We start from the raw sequence: 19,474 nt of genomic DNA on the forward strand, positions 1-19,474 counted from the left end.
TTCTGTAAAAGTTCTCCCTATTTTTAACAGATTCTATAAAATTCTGTGAATGCACAAGCTCTAGAAGGTTTTCTCAAGCTTGTACAACACTATAGGTGAATAATAAGGGACCCCTACTTAAGTAAACCTTTACTACCCCATCCTGATTTCCCCCTTTTCAGAGTCCCTTCTCAACACCATCACTCTCTTCATTGGTGAGTGCTTCCCACTGGTCTCTACCCCAGTGAGTTGCACCAAGGAAGAGTTTTGCCAAAGACCATCTTCTTTGGAATCATCAGAATTACTCAGAAACCTCTTTTCACCCACATGATTGTGCCACGACTGAAGAGTGTATCTTCAGCACCCACACACACTTAGCCCAGGAGGTCAGTGTTGCAGAGCTTGGATCTGAACTCCATCTCAACCTTGGGCCCCTAACTAGGTGTTTAGTCTTTGCGCTTTGCTTTGGACTGTCAGATATGAGTGGGATCGTATATCTGAGAAGGCAGGAGACAAGATATATAGCTGTGTTTTGTTTTTTTTTTAAATGATGGAATCTGTGCTGGTGTCAGATTCTCTTTGTCCATCTAATCTCTTCATCCCATTAGAGTATTATTACAGATTGGTTCTTGGCAACTGGGTTCACTTTCGTACTTCAGAGATAGAGGGGGCCCTTAGATATCTAGTGCAATCTCATTCCACAGATGAGTCCCCCAAGACCCAGAAATATAAAGTGACTTCTGCCAGGTCACACAGTAAAATGGTTTAACATATATTTAATTGGCTGCTAAAAGCTGGAGGTTTAGTCCTGTTCCCAAATTGAGTATACCATGTTGAGCTACTTACTGTAGGAAGAAGTTCTGCTGTGGCTAAGTGCGTTGAGAGGAGAGAACTAGGAAAACAGTCCATCAGTAGTCTTACAGGTTCGTTTTGTTGTTTTTCCCGTAGGGAATCTGACCTGGAATTTTGCTCAGCTACTGCCTGCATGAAGTAGTGTCGTATCAGGCAGGCAAAAAACCCTCCTGGTGTTGATGAGCAATAATGCCATTTGAAAGCTTCTATTTTAAGGGGATTGCTGTTCTTTGGAAATCGGCTTCTGAGACTGTTTGTATTAAGCCCAGGGATATTTTAAATTGCACTGAGTCGTAAGGGCAAAAATACGGAAGGAGCCCATCCCCATGAGCAGTTGTCCCACGCAGCAGAGCAGTCAGTAGTGAGGCCCACCCAGTTAGGCAGTGGCCACTGGAGTTCCAACTGAAGAAGCTGTTGTTGAGTGTGAATTTATTTTACTATCACTGAGCATAAGAGAGAGATACAGTCAGATGCAGCTGTGGTAGCCCCATATTCCAGGTGTTAAACCCGTTTGTCAACTGTCAGGCGATCTGAGAGTCTGCAGAGGGTATGCAGACCAGGTTTGGCCATAAGCTTGAAATAGAAACTGAAAATATTGGCTCAAGTTGATTCTTCATTTATAAGAGGGAAAAAAGCCCAATTGAGAGGTGTACCTAGGAGACAGACGCTTCATTCGGAGGGTAAGATCTTCCATCTAAGAGACTTTTCATACGGATGAGCTCTTTCCAGGTTAGCCCCTGGAGAGGTGATGAAGTGGGAATGCGAGGGAAGAAGGACGGACGGATGGGGAGGGAGAGCAAATAAAGTACTCACTTTGTTAATTAATAGAGGCTGGACAGGCCTGAATTAGCTAGCCAGTTCTGACGCTAATGAGTGCTGTGACCCGATGTGGCTCACCTAAGCTCAGTTTCCTCCGTAAAAACGAGGTAATGATGTCTATGGTACAGGGTTGTGGAGATTACTAAATGAGGTAGTGTCTGTGGGGGCAACCAGGATGGTTTGAGCAGTGCCAGGATATCAGAAAGCTGTTGTCACCGTCTCCCCCTGTAGCCTTTATTCCCTCCACGCTTGAGGCATCTGCTGCTTTTTGTCTTTTAAGATAACGCACTGCCTCTCTTGAAAGCTGGGGGTACTGGTTGTTGTTGATTGGAACTGAAACTGTGCTTTTTTCTTTTCAACTGAAGGCTAGTGTAGTCTTTCCTAGCCTCTTTTTGGGCCTCGACATAAATAACGTAACAAAAGGTAAGGAGGGAAAATTGATTTTCTTTCCCCCAGTTCAGCCAGGGGTGCGTTCAGGCTCCCACTGCACGTCCTGTCCCCTGCCCCCGCTGTGTCTGCCCATTCAGGTCCAGCACTGGCAGAAACCACCTCAGGTCTCTAGGACGTACTGGGGAGATAATGCACTCATCTGCTGCCATGGTTGCCTGTTGGTGTCAGTCAGCCCTGGGACCTAGTCCTTCCTGTTCCTCTCAATACCTGTTCCACAAGATTCTTCAGCCATCCTGTCCCAGTGACCTATTGCCCAATCAGGGGAGCCCCACAGGCTCTCAGAGATGGCTCCAGACTCCTGAGCCACACCCAAAGAGTGGTGGTGCATTGCCAACTGTGTGCTCACCCAGATTTCTCACTTGTCAGGAATGCGGCCCCAAAGAGCCCTGGCTTGTCTTTGATCTAGGAAGGTGACTACTGTGTTGACTAATCCAATGGATGAAATTGGACCAGTTTCCAGGACCAGTTGGGAATTTTTACTTTGCAAGACCAATATTCATTTATGCATTGTAAACCTGCAGCAAAATCTAGATGTATTTTCAGCTGTACTCCAGTACAAAATGTTTTTGGTGTTAAATAAAAATTTGAAAAAAAATTTTTTTTAATGTTTTATTTATTGGACACACAGCCTGTGATCTTAGTTCCCCAGCCAGGGATCAAACCCATTCTCCCTCCATTGAGAGCTCAGAGTCTTAACCACTGGACCATCAGGGAAGTCCAAAATTTGAAAAACTTAAATAAATAAATAAATAAGCTTGGGGGGAAAAAAAAGTAAGTTGCCTAAAGGGTGAAGCACCCCAGTGGTGAACTTAACGCAGAAGGATTCTTGTGGTCAGACTAGACTAGACTCAGATCCTGTTGTTAAAAGCCTGGAATAAATTGCTCTAAATTCCTTTTGGGAAAAAAAATCTAGATGTATTTTAATACTTTTTAGATAGAGCAGTTGCATCTTGGTGGGGAAGAATTTCACCTCCCCAAATACGATATAACCTACTTTTTTCAAAAAAGATATTACAAGTGTTCAGGCTTTCTGTTTACTAAATAGTTAAGCTCAAATTGACGTTCCATTTGAGTTGTAATGATTTAGGAAGAACCTTTAAGTTAAAAGTCTCAAAATGAGATTATTCATCTTATGCTACTTTGTGTTCCACGTTAAATCACATGAAAAGCATGTGCCGGTCAAAGTCACATACTAGTAGGATCAAGAACACCCACTCTTCATGTCCAGAGAGTTTAAGTAGTGTCATATGAAGAGGTTACAAGTCCCTTACAGGGATTTCTTGATTTTAAAAAATCACAGATGAAAGGCTGTTACACAGTTTACTTTCCCTTTTTCCCCCCTCTGCTGGTTTGGCATTAATATTTAAGGAGAGAAAGGAGGTGTTCTTTTTATCAATTCCCTAGGTATCTGGCTTCTCTGTTTTAGAATTCAGACTGGAAGTAAACACTGAAAAATAAAGTAAGCAAACGAGTTTATAGTATTCAAAATGGGAGGAGTGGGAAGTTGGTGAGAGTATTTTCTTCCTTCCTTTCCTGGTTTAGATTTTGCATTTGACTGACAGTATGGGGCAGGGTGGAAGTTATAAAAAAGAGAATAATAAAACAAATCTGAACAGCAAGAAGCATGAAGCATGCGATTCACATCCTCCTACACCTCACTAGCAGGGGAAAGTTGTGGCATTTTTTTTTTCTCAGCCTCCCCTTTCTAAGTTTCGTTTTGAAGTACCTCCCAGAGAGGAAGGAAGTGAGGATTACTGAGCAGTGTCTTGATGAGTCTCCAAGGCAGACACTTCACATAATAAAAAGGCATAGTGGGCCAGGTAGCTATTGTTCTCGTTATCTTTGCTGGCATTTTTGATGTTTCCATGCTTACAGTGATTAATTGGTTAGACTGAACCCTAAACTCCTCCACCCCACACGCTCCACCACCCCAAATAATACCACATCATTTTTCACTGGGCTCTTTGGGCTAGTCTGTTTGCAGACTGTAAATTTCACACGTGGTTTATGTAAGCCTCTCAGGCTGGTAGCATGGAAAAAAAATGTTTGAGTGGAAGTGGCTAAGCCTGGTCAGGTTTGTGCTTTTCAATTTGCAGGTTGTGAAAAGAGCTGAGGGACCAACTTCCCGGACCCAGGTGGGAAAATTAGGGAAAATGTTTTAGTAATGATAGGCCAGTCAAATTCTTTCAGGGTACTGGGACAACCCAGAGGATGGTGTTGCACAGCACCAGGTGTATCTTGCCAATCAACCTCTTTGTTCGTCAACATTTGGCAAAAGCCTCAAAGTGTATGGCTTTCTCTGGCTCCTCCCTAATGTTCCCTGCAGATTGGAGGTGCTTTACTACTATGGTAACCCAAACACAACTGTTTGTGTGAGTGTGATAGGATTTCCACTACACAATAACAGCTGCAACTTTTCTGTTCTTTCAGAAAGTCATCATTCTCCAGGTAATTCTTATGACTTGAAGAGGGGAAACAAACGCTGGTAGTTATTAGTGGATGAATTAACAGGGCTGTTTCAGCTGGACCCTTTGTGGGTTTTGCTTCACCTCTGAGTTCTGCAGCTTTGTGTCACCTCAGCAAGGCTCCTAACCTGTCTGTGTCTCCTCTGTTGGGAAACGGAGCTCTTCTGCTTACACCAGTGCTACTTGGCTAGTTAGCTACCTGCTAATATAAGCGCTGTCTCAGCCTGAGGGGATGTTGCTGTTAATTCCCATGTAACTGTGAGTAAATCGTTCAGCTTCTGAAAGCCTTCGTTTTCTGCAAGGGCATGGTAACCCAGGGTAAGGATTTAACACTTTCTACTCAGCTCTTTCTGGAGGTTTGCAAAGACCCGATATAATTTATTCGAGAGACTTTGCCTCACACACATACACAACACATGCCGTGAAAGGAAGGCGGATAGGAGAGTTTTTACCAATTTAAAGGACAGCTTGGAACAGGCCAGCTAGTTCAGTTAGTTGAGTCACCTGGCGGGCTTGAGCCAGGGAGATGGCCGGAGCCGTTGATGTGTTTGTGCTGCCCTCCCGATGAGGAGGCAAGACATAAGAGGCTTGTGCCCAGCGTGGAGAAGGACAGAATGCCTGCCCCGTAAACCCACTTGTGTGATGTCATAGGGAAGACAACATGAATATACTGGGAGTGCTGAAAATTCTGGAATATGTGAAACTGAGAATGTGGAGACAGATGAAGAAATGAAGGATTAGAGAAAAGAATCGGAAGCAGGAAGCCGTGAGCAGTGCAGCCACGGCCACGTAGCACTTGGGACCCCGTGGCGATTGACAAGCAGTCCCCCGGAACCACCTCACTGGGGCTTGGACCTTTTTTTTTGCCAGGCATTTGTCATCTGTCTCCTGTGTAATCCTCACAGCCACCTTTGGGAGGAGGCAGACTTCTTAACAGGTGAACAGGGTCACTCACAGCAGTGTTTTGCAGAGTCAGGATTTGAGTCTGAAACCTGGATGAGCAGATTCATGGGCTGGGACAAACTGCAACAGCATAAAAACATTTTCAAGTGAAAAAAAAGGTACAAAGCAGAAGCAGTGAAGGTGGAGAGCCTTTAGATATAGTGTGGGGTGAACAAAATTCAGTCCTAACATGGTTTCCAGAGCCTTTGACATGTTAGTAACCTTTATATGACAGACACTGGTTTATAAGCTTCAAGAGTTAGAAACACGTGCTAAAGACTTTTGCACTTATTCTGATTCACATGTAGCATTATGTACTCATCAATAGTGTTGCATCGTTATAGAATCTCCCCTTCTACAGACGGGTTGAAAAAGAATCCGAGGGGCAGCCTCAAGTGTCCTGTAATAAATCATCTTAGCTGTTCATAGGTGTAAGTATGCAAACATGTTTTGTCACAACTCAAAGCCACGAAACAGCTCAAAAAGGAACTTGAAAGAGGAGATACCTGCAGGAGGGAACGCCATGGAATACTCTCAAGCCGGAGTTCCCAGCGTCACGAGGAAATCCAGTTGATGAAAGAGACTTAGTGTGAAACAGACCAAACCCACGTGATGCCTCCAGAGGGCTGGGGGAGAACAACTGTACGTAGGCTGCTCCGTCCCACCTGCTTTATTCTTCAGGGAAGAGGGTGAAGTCAAGATGCTTACAGACACATGCAGATAAAATTACCTCTTATAAAGCCTTGCTGAAAGAAATACTACAGAAAAAAGAAAAGAACTTAAATCAGTGAAAGACATCAATAAAGCAGGTTGGTAAATCTTAATTAAGTAGGGACTTAAAAAATTATATTGGGAATTCTTAATATCTACATCAATTTGGATCTAAAATCCTGGAAGAGAATATAAGATTCAAGGGTTACGTTTCAAAGAATTGTTAAAGTGTTAAAAGTTTGAGGGGTAGAAAAAGCGTATCTTATGTCCCAATCTGCCCATCACTCACCACCTGGCAAGTTTCTGTTCACGTCATCCCTGTTGCCTTAAATTGACAGATGCTGGGGCCTTCCTGGCTGTCCAGTGGTTAGTTCCCACCTCCAGGCTCCGAGGCGTCTTACCCTTACCTCCTGCCTTCTGTATCTTCCCCCGGAATAGAATACAGGCTCATCTTTACAAATAACACGAGGTGAGAGAGAGAGAGAAATACTGACAGATGTGTGTGCAGTCAAGACTTTACCAAGGTTTGGTTCTATGGAAATCCATGGGAACTACCTCTTATTGCTGAAGGCAGGCGTAATGTAGCTGAGAGAGGGACTTGGTGCGAGTGAGGAGTTGCTAGGTTTTAGTTCAGTTTTAGATGGATAGCTGCCATCTATCTAGTAGTGAAAACAACTCTTAAGAAAAGTGAGACCCTGCCCCTGGAGGTATTCACAGAGAGATTCCTTGTCAGGGCTGTTGTAGAAATAGTTCCTTGATGGAAAGAGATTTAACAAGGCTTCTTTCTTCTGTTCCTAGAATTTAAGATTCTTTATAGTCAGGAAACTAATTGTTTTACCTTTCAAACAATACTTTGTGGTGTGTTTCTCTTTGTAACATACTGATTTTTAACAACTCTAAAGGGGAAAGGAGGGAGGTATGTGAAATAGTGATCATCTTAGAGACACGTAAAATAGGGTGTGAGATACTGGGTTTATTTTGTAGTTAGCACAATGATGTGGACTGCTGATGAGTCTAAAATGAGACTAAGGCATGAATCAGTCACCACAGGAAATACTTGGTTAGTTAGAAAGGTTTTCAAATTCCCATGAATTCTTTTCAGGGAGCAAGTAACACTCCATGCCTTCTTCATTATGAACTAGAAACATTTTCAAGACAGCCACTGTGTTCTTAGTAGACTGAAAATGGAAAGAAGAGAAACACATTTTTTAACATCTCCTGTGTACTCAAATGAATGTTACAAGGTAGATTATTAACCTCAGTTTACAGATGAAGGAATTTGCTATGTAAAGTGAGCTGACCTGAGACCATGCAACTTTGAGAGGTAGAACTCTCAGAGGACTCACACCCAAATGCTCCTGGCTATAATACCTATAGTCATTTTTTCCCGATGTTTATTATAAAACTTTCAAACACACTGCAGACCTGGGAAAAAAAGTGTACAGTGAACTCCCATAATATTAATATATTGTCTTATTGTATATCTTTCCATCTATCCATCCTTTATCTGTTTTTTTTATGCATTTCAAAGTAAACTACAGGCATCCATAATCTTTTTTAACAGCTTTATTGAGATATGTAAATCAGTGGTTTTAGTATATCCACAGATACATGCAGCCACCACCATAATCAGTTTAGGACATTTTTATCAGTCTACAATCTTCTCTACCCTGCCCCAGCCCCTGGCAACCATTAATCTTTCTGTCTCTATAGCTTTGCCTGTTTTGAATATTTCATGCATGTGGAATCATACAATTTTCAGTTCTTGCTTACTGGCATCCTTCAGTTAACACATTTTCAATGTGTTATGGCTCATCCATACTGTAGCATGTGTCATTACTTCATTGCTTTCTCTTTCCCAGTAACACTGCATTGTATGAATAGACCACACTTTATATATCCATTCATCAGTTGATAGACAGCGGGGTGTTTCCACTTGGGGCCATTATGAATAATGCTTCTATTAATATTTGTATACGAATTTCGAGTGGAAGTTAGTCTTCATTTCTCTCGGGTGTACACCTGGAGTGAGATTTCTGGGGCACATGGTAACTATGTTTAGAGCTCCAAACTTATTTTCCAGAGAACAGTTGCACCAGCTGTATACCGGGGTTCGAATTTCCCCACATCCTCACCAACACTTGTTATCATCCTCTTTCCTATTCTAGGTCCATAATCTTTTTATTACACTCATTCTCCTGTTGACTCCACCTTGACATACATCTTCAAAACCATCAGTCAGTGTGGTGGTGTCCGGGCCCCTTTGGAGCTGTGTGATTTGAATCCACTTTAGACCTGACTCACCATTCTTATGAAGGGAATTCATCTGGGCTTCTTGAATGGTTAAGAACTTGGGCTTTAGAGTCAAACCTACCAGGATTCAATTTAATTTCTCTGCCCTTGGGCAAATTTCTGTATCTCTCTGAGCTCCAGCTTCCTCATCTGTAAAGTGAAGGTATTACCTACTGTCATCTTGAGGTTGTGGAAGTTAATTTACATAATCCCTGCTAAGTCAATTTAGCCAAGTCGCTCAGTCTTGTCTGACTCTTTGCAACCCTATGGACTGTAGCCTGACAGGCTCCTCTGTCCATGGGATTTCCCAGGCAAGAATACTGGAGTGGGTTGCCATGCCCTCCTCCAGGGAATCTTCCCGACCCAGAGATCGAACCCGTGTCCTGTGTGGCTCCTGTATTGCAGGTGAATTCTTTCCTGCTGAAGCCCCAATTTACATCATAAGTATTGAATAAATGGTAGCTGCTGCTGCTCTTATTTTTTAATCTGTTCTAATGGTATTTGTGAGCCATGTTTAATGTCAAACGAGCGTCTCTAACTTTCCTGGAAAGCCTGAAAAACTGTACAGTTTGTGGGCCGAGAGACTGAGGAGGTAGCCTGTGGAATGCACGCCAGAGAAGCCACCTGAGTCTGCCGCCGTCAGCATGCAGGCTGGCTGTCACTGCCACCAGGTTCCCCTCTCTGCCACCCCTCATCGGCCCTAGCTCAGGAGAGCTCTTTGCTGCCAGCCAAGCCTGGCCCTTCCCCTAAATCCCCAGGAACTGACACAGTGGAACACCCCGTTTTTAAAGAGCCTCTAGCCCCTCTGTGGTGAGGGGAAAGAATGACGAAATCATCCAACACTGACACCACCACACACCATGGGTTCAATAGGACAGTCATAAAAAGACAATATGTTAACCTAAGCTCGTGGCATTTGTTGAACTTAAAACATGATGGAAAATCAGCTCCAGAGGTGGCACTGTTTCCGAGCGCGTGTCCAGGCCCACAGATGACGTGAAAAGGCAGAGTCCCAGAGAACCTGCCCGAGTCACAGACGCAAAGTGGAAACCTTCCCGATCAGTTGTTCAAGTCACTCTAGTGACGGTTTCGGCGAGCAAGAGAGCAGCACAGAGATTGTTATCAAGGATGCAGGAGAACTAAATAGGAGTCAGTAATGTAGCAAAGAGGGTCAGCTGGACCTTTTTTTTAATCTGTGTCTCATGGAGAAGGAATGGGGTTTAGCATCTAATTATTCATTATATAATTATTAGAAGGGAGAATGTTACTGATGCTACCACCACATAAAGATGACCTTGAACAGAGAACTTCCATGGATTCCTTAGAAGTTTGTGTACCGCACATCTGGTTAAACACAAAAGGGGAGGGTAGTTTAAATGTTTGACTTTGTTCTGACATTTCTGTTTTTTTAATACAAAATTTGCCAAGACTCGTGTGCCTGTATTAGGTGCATGCTTGCCTGAGAAGCACCCAGTTGTCACATCTGCAGGGAATTGATTCTAGGACCCCACCCCACCCCCACAGGTACCGAAGTCTGCCGATGCTCCAGCCCCTTATGGAACCTGTGCACACCCTCTCGTATGGTGGAAGGCACGCCTAGAGTACATACAAGACCTCATACAGTGTAAATGCTCTGTAGATGTTTACTGGCACCCAGTAAATGCACGTCTTACATTTTGGAACGTGATGGAATTTTTTTTTTTTTTTTTTTTTAATATTTTCCATCCGAACTCGGTAGAACCTGAAGCATGTAGATCCCCAACTGTGTATCCTCCTCTTGGGATGAGCCCTCCGTCTGACCGAGACGCTTCCATTCTAGTCACCATCAGCTAAAGCTGTGTGATTCCTCCCTTTCGGGGCTTCTTAGTGTGTAGTCGTCAGCCTTTCTCCTACCTACTCAGCTCTTTTCTTTCTTTTATTTTTTTACTTCCTTGAACTCCACCCACAACCTGCCCGAAGCTTCACCGGTAGCAGACAGCCCTGTGTTCCTCATGTCAGCCTCCCCCGTCAGCATCTGCGTTGAGTCCATGTACTGTCTATTCCAGATTCCCACTGCCTTCCCTACCTTTTAAGAGCAGATCCCCCCCCCATCTGTTCGGTTAGTCTGTACATTTCTATCTCCCACCCTTTACCTGTGTTCTTTGTCCAGTCTCTGATCTCTTCCTTTTAAACAGTTCCAACCCCACAGATCCATAGATTCCCTTCCCAGGTCCCATCTTCATATAGAATGAACCTTTTCACGTGAATCCAAAGTGCTAGAGGTGAACCAAATGAGCAAAATGGTCCCTGCTCCTGAGGAACCTTCTCTCTGTGCATCCCCCCACTCTCCTGCTCAGCTGCAGCCGCGCTTTCTCTCCTTTCTGTTCCTAAAACCTGCCAAGCTGATTCTCATCTCAAGAGCTTTGTACTTGCTCTTCCCTCAGCTTTAAGATACTCTTCCCCTCACATCTTCACGTGGCTTGTTCATGTCATCACCCAGGTTTCAGCTCTCACGGTTGGGAAAAGGTCTTCCCTGAGCAGTCCAGGACCGCCAGGCACACTGCCATATCCCCGTACTGATCTCTGGCTTCCTTACCCCTGCCTGCCGTCGTCTTGGTTTTACTGCCTCCCACCACCACCGTAGAACAGAAACTCCTGAGGGCAGGCGTTCGGTCTTGCTTACTGCAGCGTTCCCAGAACCTTGAACAAACCAGGCACACAGCAGGCGCTCAGTAAACATCTGTTGACACTGTCTTGGGCACTGTGCTTGGCAGTAGGGATGGTGGGCTCTGAATGACGAACACCCAGGTGAGTGAGTGACCTGCCCTGGTCGGAATAAGCTCCCGGTGCTTGCTGGAGGGCCAGTTTCCGCTTGTGTGCTGTGTATCTTGTGATGAGACTGCGACCATCCCTCGGGTTTTTGCCTCGCCCATAGGCCGCTCAGGGCAGTGTAAGAACGGCCTCGTTTGTAACGGGTCTGCTCAAAGCTAACCAGCGCTGCTGGCCTCGCTGCAAATGCTGTGTGTTGAGAAGACTGTGGCAGGGCTATGTTGCTGCTGTGATACGGCCTGTGAGCAGCTGTCCATCCAGGGGCTGGCGCTGTGCCCACCAGCATGCCCTGTTAGCCCAGGCCACTCCCCTGACCTCTGTGCTTCCGTTTTCTTCCTTTGCAGAGTGGATTTGGGGGGCTGGATGTGAATAATACCAACAGAAATACAGAGCGCGTGAAACATTTAACTTTTCCCTCTTGTTAGATGTGAACGATTAGAGGAACAACTGAATGACCTAACAGAGCTCCACCAGAATGAAATCTTGAACTTGAAGCAGGAATTGGCCAGCATGGAAGAGAAAATTGCGTATCAGTCCTATGAACGGGCCCGGGACATCCAGGTTAGCATGATGGGCCAGGTGGAGAAGCCGAAGGCTGAGAGAAAGCAGAATGGTGGTTTCCAGGGGCTCAGGGCAGGGGGCTGGGGGCTGGGGGTGGGTTACTGTTTAATGGGTCCAGAGTCTCAATTTTCTAAAATGAAAAGAGCTGTGGAGGTAGGTGGCGGTGATGGTTGTACAACAGTACGAATGTGTCATACCACTGAACCGTGCACTTAAAAGCAGTTCAGGTGATAAGTTTTGCATTTTATATATATGTTACCACAATAAAAAAGGAGGAGAAAAAGGAGTGACGCATCGACCCTGCTACAGCGTGGGTCCCCCCGAAACTTGGAGTCCAGTGAGAGAAGCTGGTCACAGAGGCCACACAGTGCACGGTTCCATTTACACAGAGCTGCCGAGTAAGCACGCTTACTTACCGAGAAAGTGGACTCGTGGTTGCCAGAGACTAGAGGGAGAGGAACGGGAGTGATAGCTAAGGGGGGGTTATTCTGGGGATGATGAAAACGTCCTGAAATTTCATAGGAGTGATGGTTACACAACGTGGGGAACTTACTAAATGCTTCTTAAGTGAACACTTTAAAAGGAGTTAATGGTAAATTTTTATTTTATATTATGTATTTTACCACGTACAAAAAAAATGTTTCGGGGCAAAGACAGAGAGGGCAGAGTATTACAAGAAGCTTGGACCACCCATAACACACCTGCTCTTCAGATGAGGTGCGTTTCTCAAAGTAAAAGTGTCAGTCACTCCGTCGTGTCCAACTCTCTGCGCCCCCGTGGACTGTAGCCCGCCAGGCTCCTCTGTCCATGGGATTTCCCAGGCAGTAATACTGGAGTGGGTTGCCATCCCCTCTTCCAGGGGATCTTCCCAACCCGGGGATTGAGCCCGGGTCTCCCGCATCACAGGCAGATTTTTTACCGTCTGAGCCACCAGCATTTCTCAAACGTCTGCACCATTTGGAGGTGGTATGCTTGCTTGGCTTCTTGGGAAATATTTCTTGGGATCAAGATAGTCCCAGTAGATGGACGAGCACGGATGTTACGTCTGTGGTCACTGCTTCGGGAGCTGCTCTGACAGGTCCCAGGGCCACCTGACCTATCTTCTGTGGCAGAGGCCTCACTGCCAGATCCACCTGATACAGCTCCACCGCCAGGCTGTTTTCAAGAATAATGGCAGGCTACACAGTCCATGGGGTCACACAAGAGTCGGACACAACTGAGCAACTCAACAACAGCAGCAGTAATGTTGAAGGCTAATGGCCCTCTAGTTTAATCCTTGGCAAAACAGAATAGTTCAGCTTTTTCTCATCCCAGTTGGGAGATATTTCTAAAAACCCTAAGAAAACTCAAAGACTCACACCAGGACCTTCGGCGCTTTATTCTTTGTGGTTCTCACTGCCTTTCTCCGGCAGCTCTGGTGGTTTCACATGAAAGCATCTTGAAGTAAACCAGTCTTAGTGCTGTAGTATAGGAGACGTGTATGACAGAAGCCTCAAGGAATCAAGGGAATGTCTAGGTCATTTGCCCAGATGCCCCCTTTTCCATGACCCAGAAATCTGTTTATGTGTTAGTTTTTTTCCCAAGGTCCTTCTGGCCTGGGGTGTATCTGTTGTATGTTCATTCTCTAGCTTAGCTTCAGTCCGAAGTTGCCTCGCCTTCACCTCAGATCCCAGGAAACCAGGACCTCCTGAAACCGAGGTCACATAATCCAGGGTTTCTACCACTGCTGAGCTTCGGAGGGTATCTGACCACGGCTACGGAACTAGGTCCTGTCCTCTGAGTGTTACGGTCCGTCTTACAGGAACCCGGGGGTGAAGGTTATGAGAGGAAAGATTGGGTCAAAGTTGGGCACAGTGCCTGCTCTCTTCACAGAGATCAGCTCTTACTAAGAAGACAGAGCAGGGAGCCCTCTTGCCTGATGTGGGGGGTGCTCAGCTTGAATAGCACCTGGTCGTATGTCCAGAGGAGGGTCACTGCCCTATCGTTCACTGAGAAAGGTGGAGATAACCCAGATCTCCAGTAGGGAGCTGGCCGAATAATCTGTGACCTAGCCAAGCTGTAAATGCTAGGTTGCCATTAAGAAGAACCAGGTGGGCCTCCACGCATTGACGCAGAGAATCGCCAGGGCCCTCTGTCAAGTGAGAAACGCAAGTTGTGGACCAGTCCGGTGGTGTGATACTATTTGCATGAAGGTAGAAAAATTTTAAATAATTCCATGCATTTCCCTAAGGACATATGTGTATAGACTTAAACACGGGTGAAAGGGTGGGCACACACCAGACTGGCAGAGTCACTTCAAGGGCAGGGGCTGGGACTGAGGGAAATGCCAGGGGAGCCTGTGTGTCCTGTTAGGTGAACAAGTGCGTGTGTCCCGTGCAGCTCAATAATAATTGTTACTTGGGGGAAGAGAAAGAGGGAAACAGCAGCATGGATTTGAGGTCTTGTCATTAAAGTGTTCAAGACCAGTTCTGATTGTGGCTGAATGCGGCAGAGCGCAGCGGAGGGGAATCATAGTTGCTTGAATCACAATCAAAAAGGGAATAATAGTTGCTTAAATCGTGAGTTGTGCTGTGGCCCCTCACACTCAAGACTCGCGCACATTTCAGATCTCTGACGTGGCTCGGGATGCATCTGGCTGCCCCGCGGGGCCTGCCAGCTGCCCCGGGTGCCGTGAGCTTCCCAAGGCTTACCTCTCCCCTGTCTGGCCCGCAGGAGGCCCTGGAGGCGTGCCAGACCCGCATCTCCAAGATGGAGCTGCAGCAGCAGCAGCAGCAGGTGGTTCAGCTGGAGGGGCTGGAGAACGCCACTGCCCGGAACCTGCTGGGCAAGCTCATCAACATCCTCCTGGCGGTCATGGCGGTCCTTTTGGTCTTTGTGTCCACGGTCGCCAACTGCGTGGTCCCGCTCATGAAGACTCGCAGCAGGACGTTCAGCACGTTACTCCTCGTGGTGTTCATCGCCTTTCTCTGGAAGCACTGGGACGCCCTCCTGGGCTACATGCAGCGCTTCTTCCCCTCGCCCAGATGACGCTGCCCGGAGCGCAGCGCTCCCCTCCCCTCCGGCGAGTGCATGCGGCGAAGATGTAGACGGCCACTTCCCTCCTCTGGAGTTTTCTACAGCAACAAAAGAGTTGAGTGAATCTGTTTACATTTAGAATAATGTTTTTTTTCTTCTTCTTCTTCCTCAAAAGACGCAATTGCAATAGTATTTTTTAGATTTTATCCAAGAAGTTTTTTGGGCAACAATCTTGGATCACTTTTATGTAGCATGATTTTCCTTGGGATGCAAATCTGAAAACAGTCCTTTCACATGAACCAACCATCCGGAGCACACGGAAGGGCATTCTAAATTGTGGCTTGAAGGACTGCACTAAAACCCACTAAAAAGACGTGCGAACGCCTGACTAGGGAAACCAGTTGCACCTAACACCCTGCCTTGTCTGGGCTCACCGCCTCTCCCCATCCCAGACTAACTTTACTGTGAAGTCCTACCACATTCCATGTCTGAGTTTCTGCACTCGGGGCGGATTTTCCTTGTCCGTGGAAGAACACATGGATCTCCCTGGCTTTCTCACCCAAGTTGGCCACTCATGCTAACCCTGGAAGTATGATCACTTTGGAGCCTGGTCCCTTAACCTTTGCTAGGATACAAAAGAGGACATCACACCCCAAGGATCACTGCACAGTCCTACTACAGTATTTTGAAGTAGCCCTCTAACTACTTAATTTTAAGCAAATCCCATGGCCGTACTTTTAAGGTTTTTTTAAAAAAGATGTGTATAGTCACCAACTTAAAAAACAAACAAACAAATCCAAACAGCATACTTGAAGAATGTAATACTCAAACTCTCAGTGCTTCCTTATGGTTTCTAATAGGATTTTTTATTATTGTTATTATTATTATTGGGTTTTTTTGGAAAGGGTTGGGAGGGTCTTTTATTTTTTTTTTCTTCTTTGAAATAAAGAAGTGATGTTTTTAAATGAAGAAATGTGTGGATATTTAAGTGTGCTGCTCCCTCTTGTCCTGAAACAATTTGAGTCAAGGAAAACTTGCTGTAAATGCCATTCTCTGATGCCCTTGTTCTGAGACACAGCTTCCGCTCCGCCTTCTCTGGCTGCTGCTGCCGCTTTCTGGTGTCCTGGCACCCCACACCTCCCCCTGATGGGCTTGGCTTGGTTGGAGAGGAAAGGGGTGCTCAGGGAGAGGGGAGGCTGTCTCCACAAACCAGCATGATAGGGTAGAGACGTTTCTGCCCCGAGACTTAGGTTCACCCAGTGACTTTGGGCTGGGGTTGTCTCTAGGAAAATCTGAGACTGTACTACGAGAGTCATAAATAATTCCTCGTGCTTTCTTAATTTATTTCTTAACACTCCCTAACTACCGAGACCAAAGTGACGTGGAATCTTGTGTCTGTATTTTGGCCCCAGCCGCCTTCATTTCACAGGTTTATTCTGTCTGCCCGAGAGAATCAACTGAGGATGATTCTCCCTAGAGAGCAGGAAAGGAAATGTCAGGTTAGAAGGACCCAAGTTTGGGGTGTAACACGTCGTCAGCCTCCTTTTCATCTAGACTGACGTATTAGCTGTGCTCAGTGGACCTTTATATGGAGAGTTTAGAAAAATGAGCTGAGCCTTCGTCCCTGTCTTATCACCAGTTCTACTATCTTGGTGGAACTTGGACTTTTCGAGCCTGTCTCGAAAGCGTGGTCAGCCTTTTCATGTTCGTAGTATTGAATCACAAATGCTGGTGCCTCTTGGCCTCCGTCCTGTGCGACCAGGCAGTGAGCAAGGCGCAGACATACTCTGCCCTGAAAAGAGAAGCATAGCATGCTCTGCCCATCCTCCCTATGCCGGGGGACGCTTCTGGCACCAGATTAGCCTCGCCTGTCCGTCTGAGACGATGGCTTAAATGACAGCTCCGGCCTCCCGTGGCTTGGCAGGCTGGCCTTCTCAGAGTCAGCATGTTGTTTCCATCATCATTTCGATGTTTTAACTCAGGTACCCCAGTCTTCACTCCATCCTCCATCCCCAGATGGTGACAGTACACCTGTTAGCTCTGTTGACCTCTCAGAATCACCGCCCAGAACAAGGACCACGGGGGTGAATTTTCTTTTAAAAAAAAAAAAAAATTGGAACCAGTTTATGTCCTGGCCCAAAACAAATTGTTCCCAAGCTCATGTATCTAAAAATGTTTGGACTTCCCCAGCAGTTGAGTGGTTAAAACTCCGTGCTTCCAATGAAGGGGGCGTGGGTTCAATCCCTGGTCAGGGAACTAGGATCCCCCATGCTGTGCAGCACGGCCAAACAATAAAAATACAAATGATAAAATGTTACCTCTGCCTGAATATATTGCAGTGACTTTAGGTAGCAGTGCCAGAGGACACCACGACCTGCTCAAACTAGCACAGTGTCTCTTAACTGTCTGCTTTAGGTTAATCTCTCAGAGAGGGGAAGAGCACCCCACGAAGTTATTGCAAATAACTCTAGCTACAATCCTCCAGTTTTTCTAAGACAGAACTTTTGAGTCCCCTGAACTGTGGAGAGGCTACAAGGTTTGGAGGGCACTGGAATTCACTGGCTAGATGGATTGAAATTGTTCCTTTTTTTTTTTTTTGCTTTGGGACAATTTCTATCAAAGGAAGGTTTGCACCTCTGGAAGCTCCCTGAGCTCCCAGCCAAACAGGCCCCCGCTGACTGCCCATCCTCTTCCTTTGTCCTAGGAAGGCCCTCCTCCAGGCCAGGTCAGGCCCAGTAATGGCTTTCTAGCCCACCTGTCCCTTGATTATTCCCCAGGCCCAGCAGTTGTCTGCACCTAATGCTGTTTGTAACCGTGCATCCGTTTTCTCGCCTGCCCATCCCTGTTGCCTCTGAGTTTTTTTGCATTGTGGCTGTCCCTGGGTTGTCTTCTCTGTTCAGAGTTCTCCTATAACCTCGCCCTCACGGTTTAACAGGTCTGTGGGTGGAAATGTCTCCTCACTTTAACACTTCTTCTCTTCTAAAGACTGCGTGCATTCCCTGTGAAATGAAGTATTCCTGGATGAGTGGTTAGTGCTGGTGTGTGAGGCTGACCGTGACAGCCCAGGTGACTCTGTTCAGGTTGCAGAGTCTCACTAACATTTTACCTTTTATATGATGGTTGAGGGGCACTTCTGTCTGCTCCAATTTCAGTTCTCTGGAAAGATACTCAGTGCACCCTAGCAAAGAAGGCTTTCTATCCCACTGGATCCTGAAGAAGCAAAAGTAAGGTTACATTTTATACTTCACTGACTGGGTGGAGTCTTCCCTCTCCCCTGAGCCCCTTTCACCCAATTAAGGTAAAAATTTGCCTCCAGGAAAAACTGGGATCAAGCCTTCCTTGCTAGCCATGTCATGATAACGAGCATAATGTTCACGTGGTCTTTGCTGCATTTGGTTTTGTTTTCTGATTTCATATTCCTTTGAGGTACAGTCGGATGAAATGCTGAATTCCAAGTGAGTTCCAGCAAGGAGCTGCCTTTCAGCTTCGGAAAATATACATCCAAAACAAAACCAAATATGATAAAAAAAAAAATCGACGCAGGTCTAATTACGGTTTCCGCCCCCACATGCAGCTGGGGATTTTGAATGTGGCTCTAAGAGTTAACATTGCTGTCTGTGTGTCGTGTATGCTGGGCGATGCCCTCATAGGAGTGATTACTAGACTGTAAGTGTGTTTTATCAAAGTGTGTAAGAGTAAAAACTCACTTGCACGAATCGAAAAGTACAGAAATGACACTTGTGAACGTGTGAACATTAACACTGTAGTTGATAGATCTTAAGCTGCTAATTGTTGAGAGAGAATTACATTTATGTTGTGTCTGGTTGCTGCCAATTCTCAGCAGCACTTTTACTGTACATACGAATTTGAAATAAAGACCTCAACTACTAACGAGGTGGTTGGATTCGGGTTTCTTTTGCTCTTCGTTTTTGCATATTCAGTTCCAGTGACAAGTTTGTCAGTCTGAAAACTTTCCACTAGTTTGTGCATTAGAAACTCGGTGTGTGAGTGTGTGTGTGTGTGTGAGAGAGAGTGTGTGTGTTTAGCCAGTATCTCAAAACCATAACTGATAACTTATAGCTGGGTAGCTGTCACAGTCTCCCTGGATTGTATATACTTCATTTCAGCACTGGCACTTTGCCACAGTTCCTTTATACTGGTAGGTAAGACTGCCTCCTGAGGGCTTCCCAGGTGGCTCAGTGGTAAAGACTCCACCTGCCAATGCAGGAGCCACAGGAGACGTGGGTTTGATCCCTGGGTCGGGAAGATCCCCTGGAGGAGGACATGGCAACCCGCTCCAGTATTCTTGCTTGGAAACTTTCTCAGACAGAGGAGCCTGACAGGCTACAGTCCATGGGGTCGCACAGAGTCAGACACAGCTGAGTGCGCAGGCACGCAAGACTGCCTCTTCGTTCTTAGGAGGGAGGCCTTTAGAGGCAGGACCTTCCAAATTCAGCACCTCATGACTCGAAATAGGTATAATAATCCATGTCCACTTTGTTAATAAACAAATGTTACGATGGGACTAAAAACTTGCTTAGTAAAACATACACCATTTGAAGTTCTGTATTCATGCAAGG

General features: G+C 45.8%; 1 protein-coding gene across 36 annotated transcripts in view; it reads left to right on the forward strand.

The window, feature by feature from the left end:
• TMCC1 (transmembrane and coiled-coil domain family 1) overlaps nt 1-15,867 on the forward strand; it is a 153,099-nt gene extending 137,232 nt beyond the window's left edge. For 32 of the 36 annotated variants that reach the window (XM_081526223.1, XM_081526236.1, XM_081526234.1 and 29 more), the window contains 2 exons: nt 11,744-11,879; nt 14,592-15,867. In XM_081526223.1, coding sequence (XP_081382349.1) covers nt 11,744-11,879; nt 14,592-14,906 — 451 coding nt within the window. In that variant the 3' untranslated portion in view covers nt 14,907-15,867. Of the gene's footprint in view, nt 1-4,530; nt 4,549-11,743; nt 11,880-14,591 lie in introns of all 36 variants that reach the window. The other 4 variants (XM_081526247.1, XM_081526248.1, XM_081526222.1 and 1 more) reach the window with 1 other exon arrangement.
• Nucleotides 15,868-19,474: the final 3,607 nt, after the last annotated feature.

This window comes from Giraffa tippelskirchi, chromosome 9 (assembly GCF_054371585.1).
Source record: "Giraffa tippelskirchi isolate mGirTip1 chromosome 9, T2T-mGirTip1v1.2.pri, whole genome shotgun sequence".
NCBI lineage: Eukaryota > Metazoa > Chordata > Mammalia > Artiodactyla > Giraffidae > Giraffa > Giraffa tippelskirchi.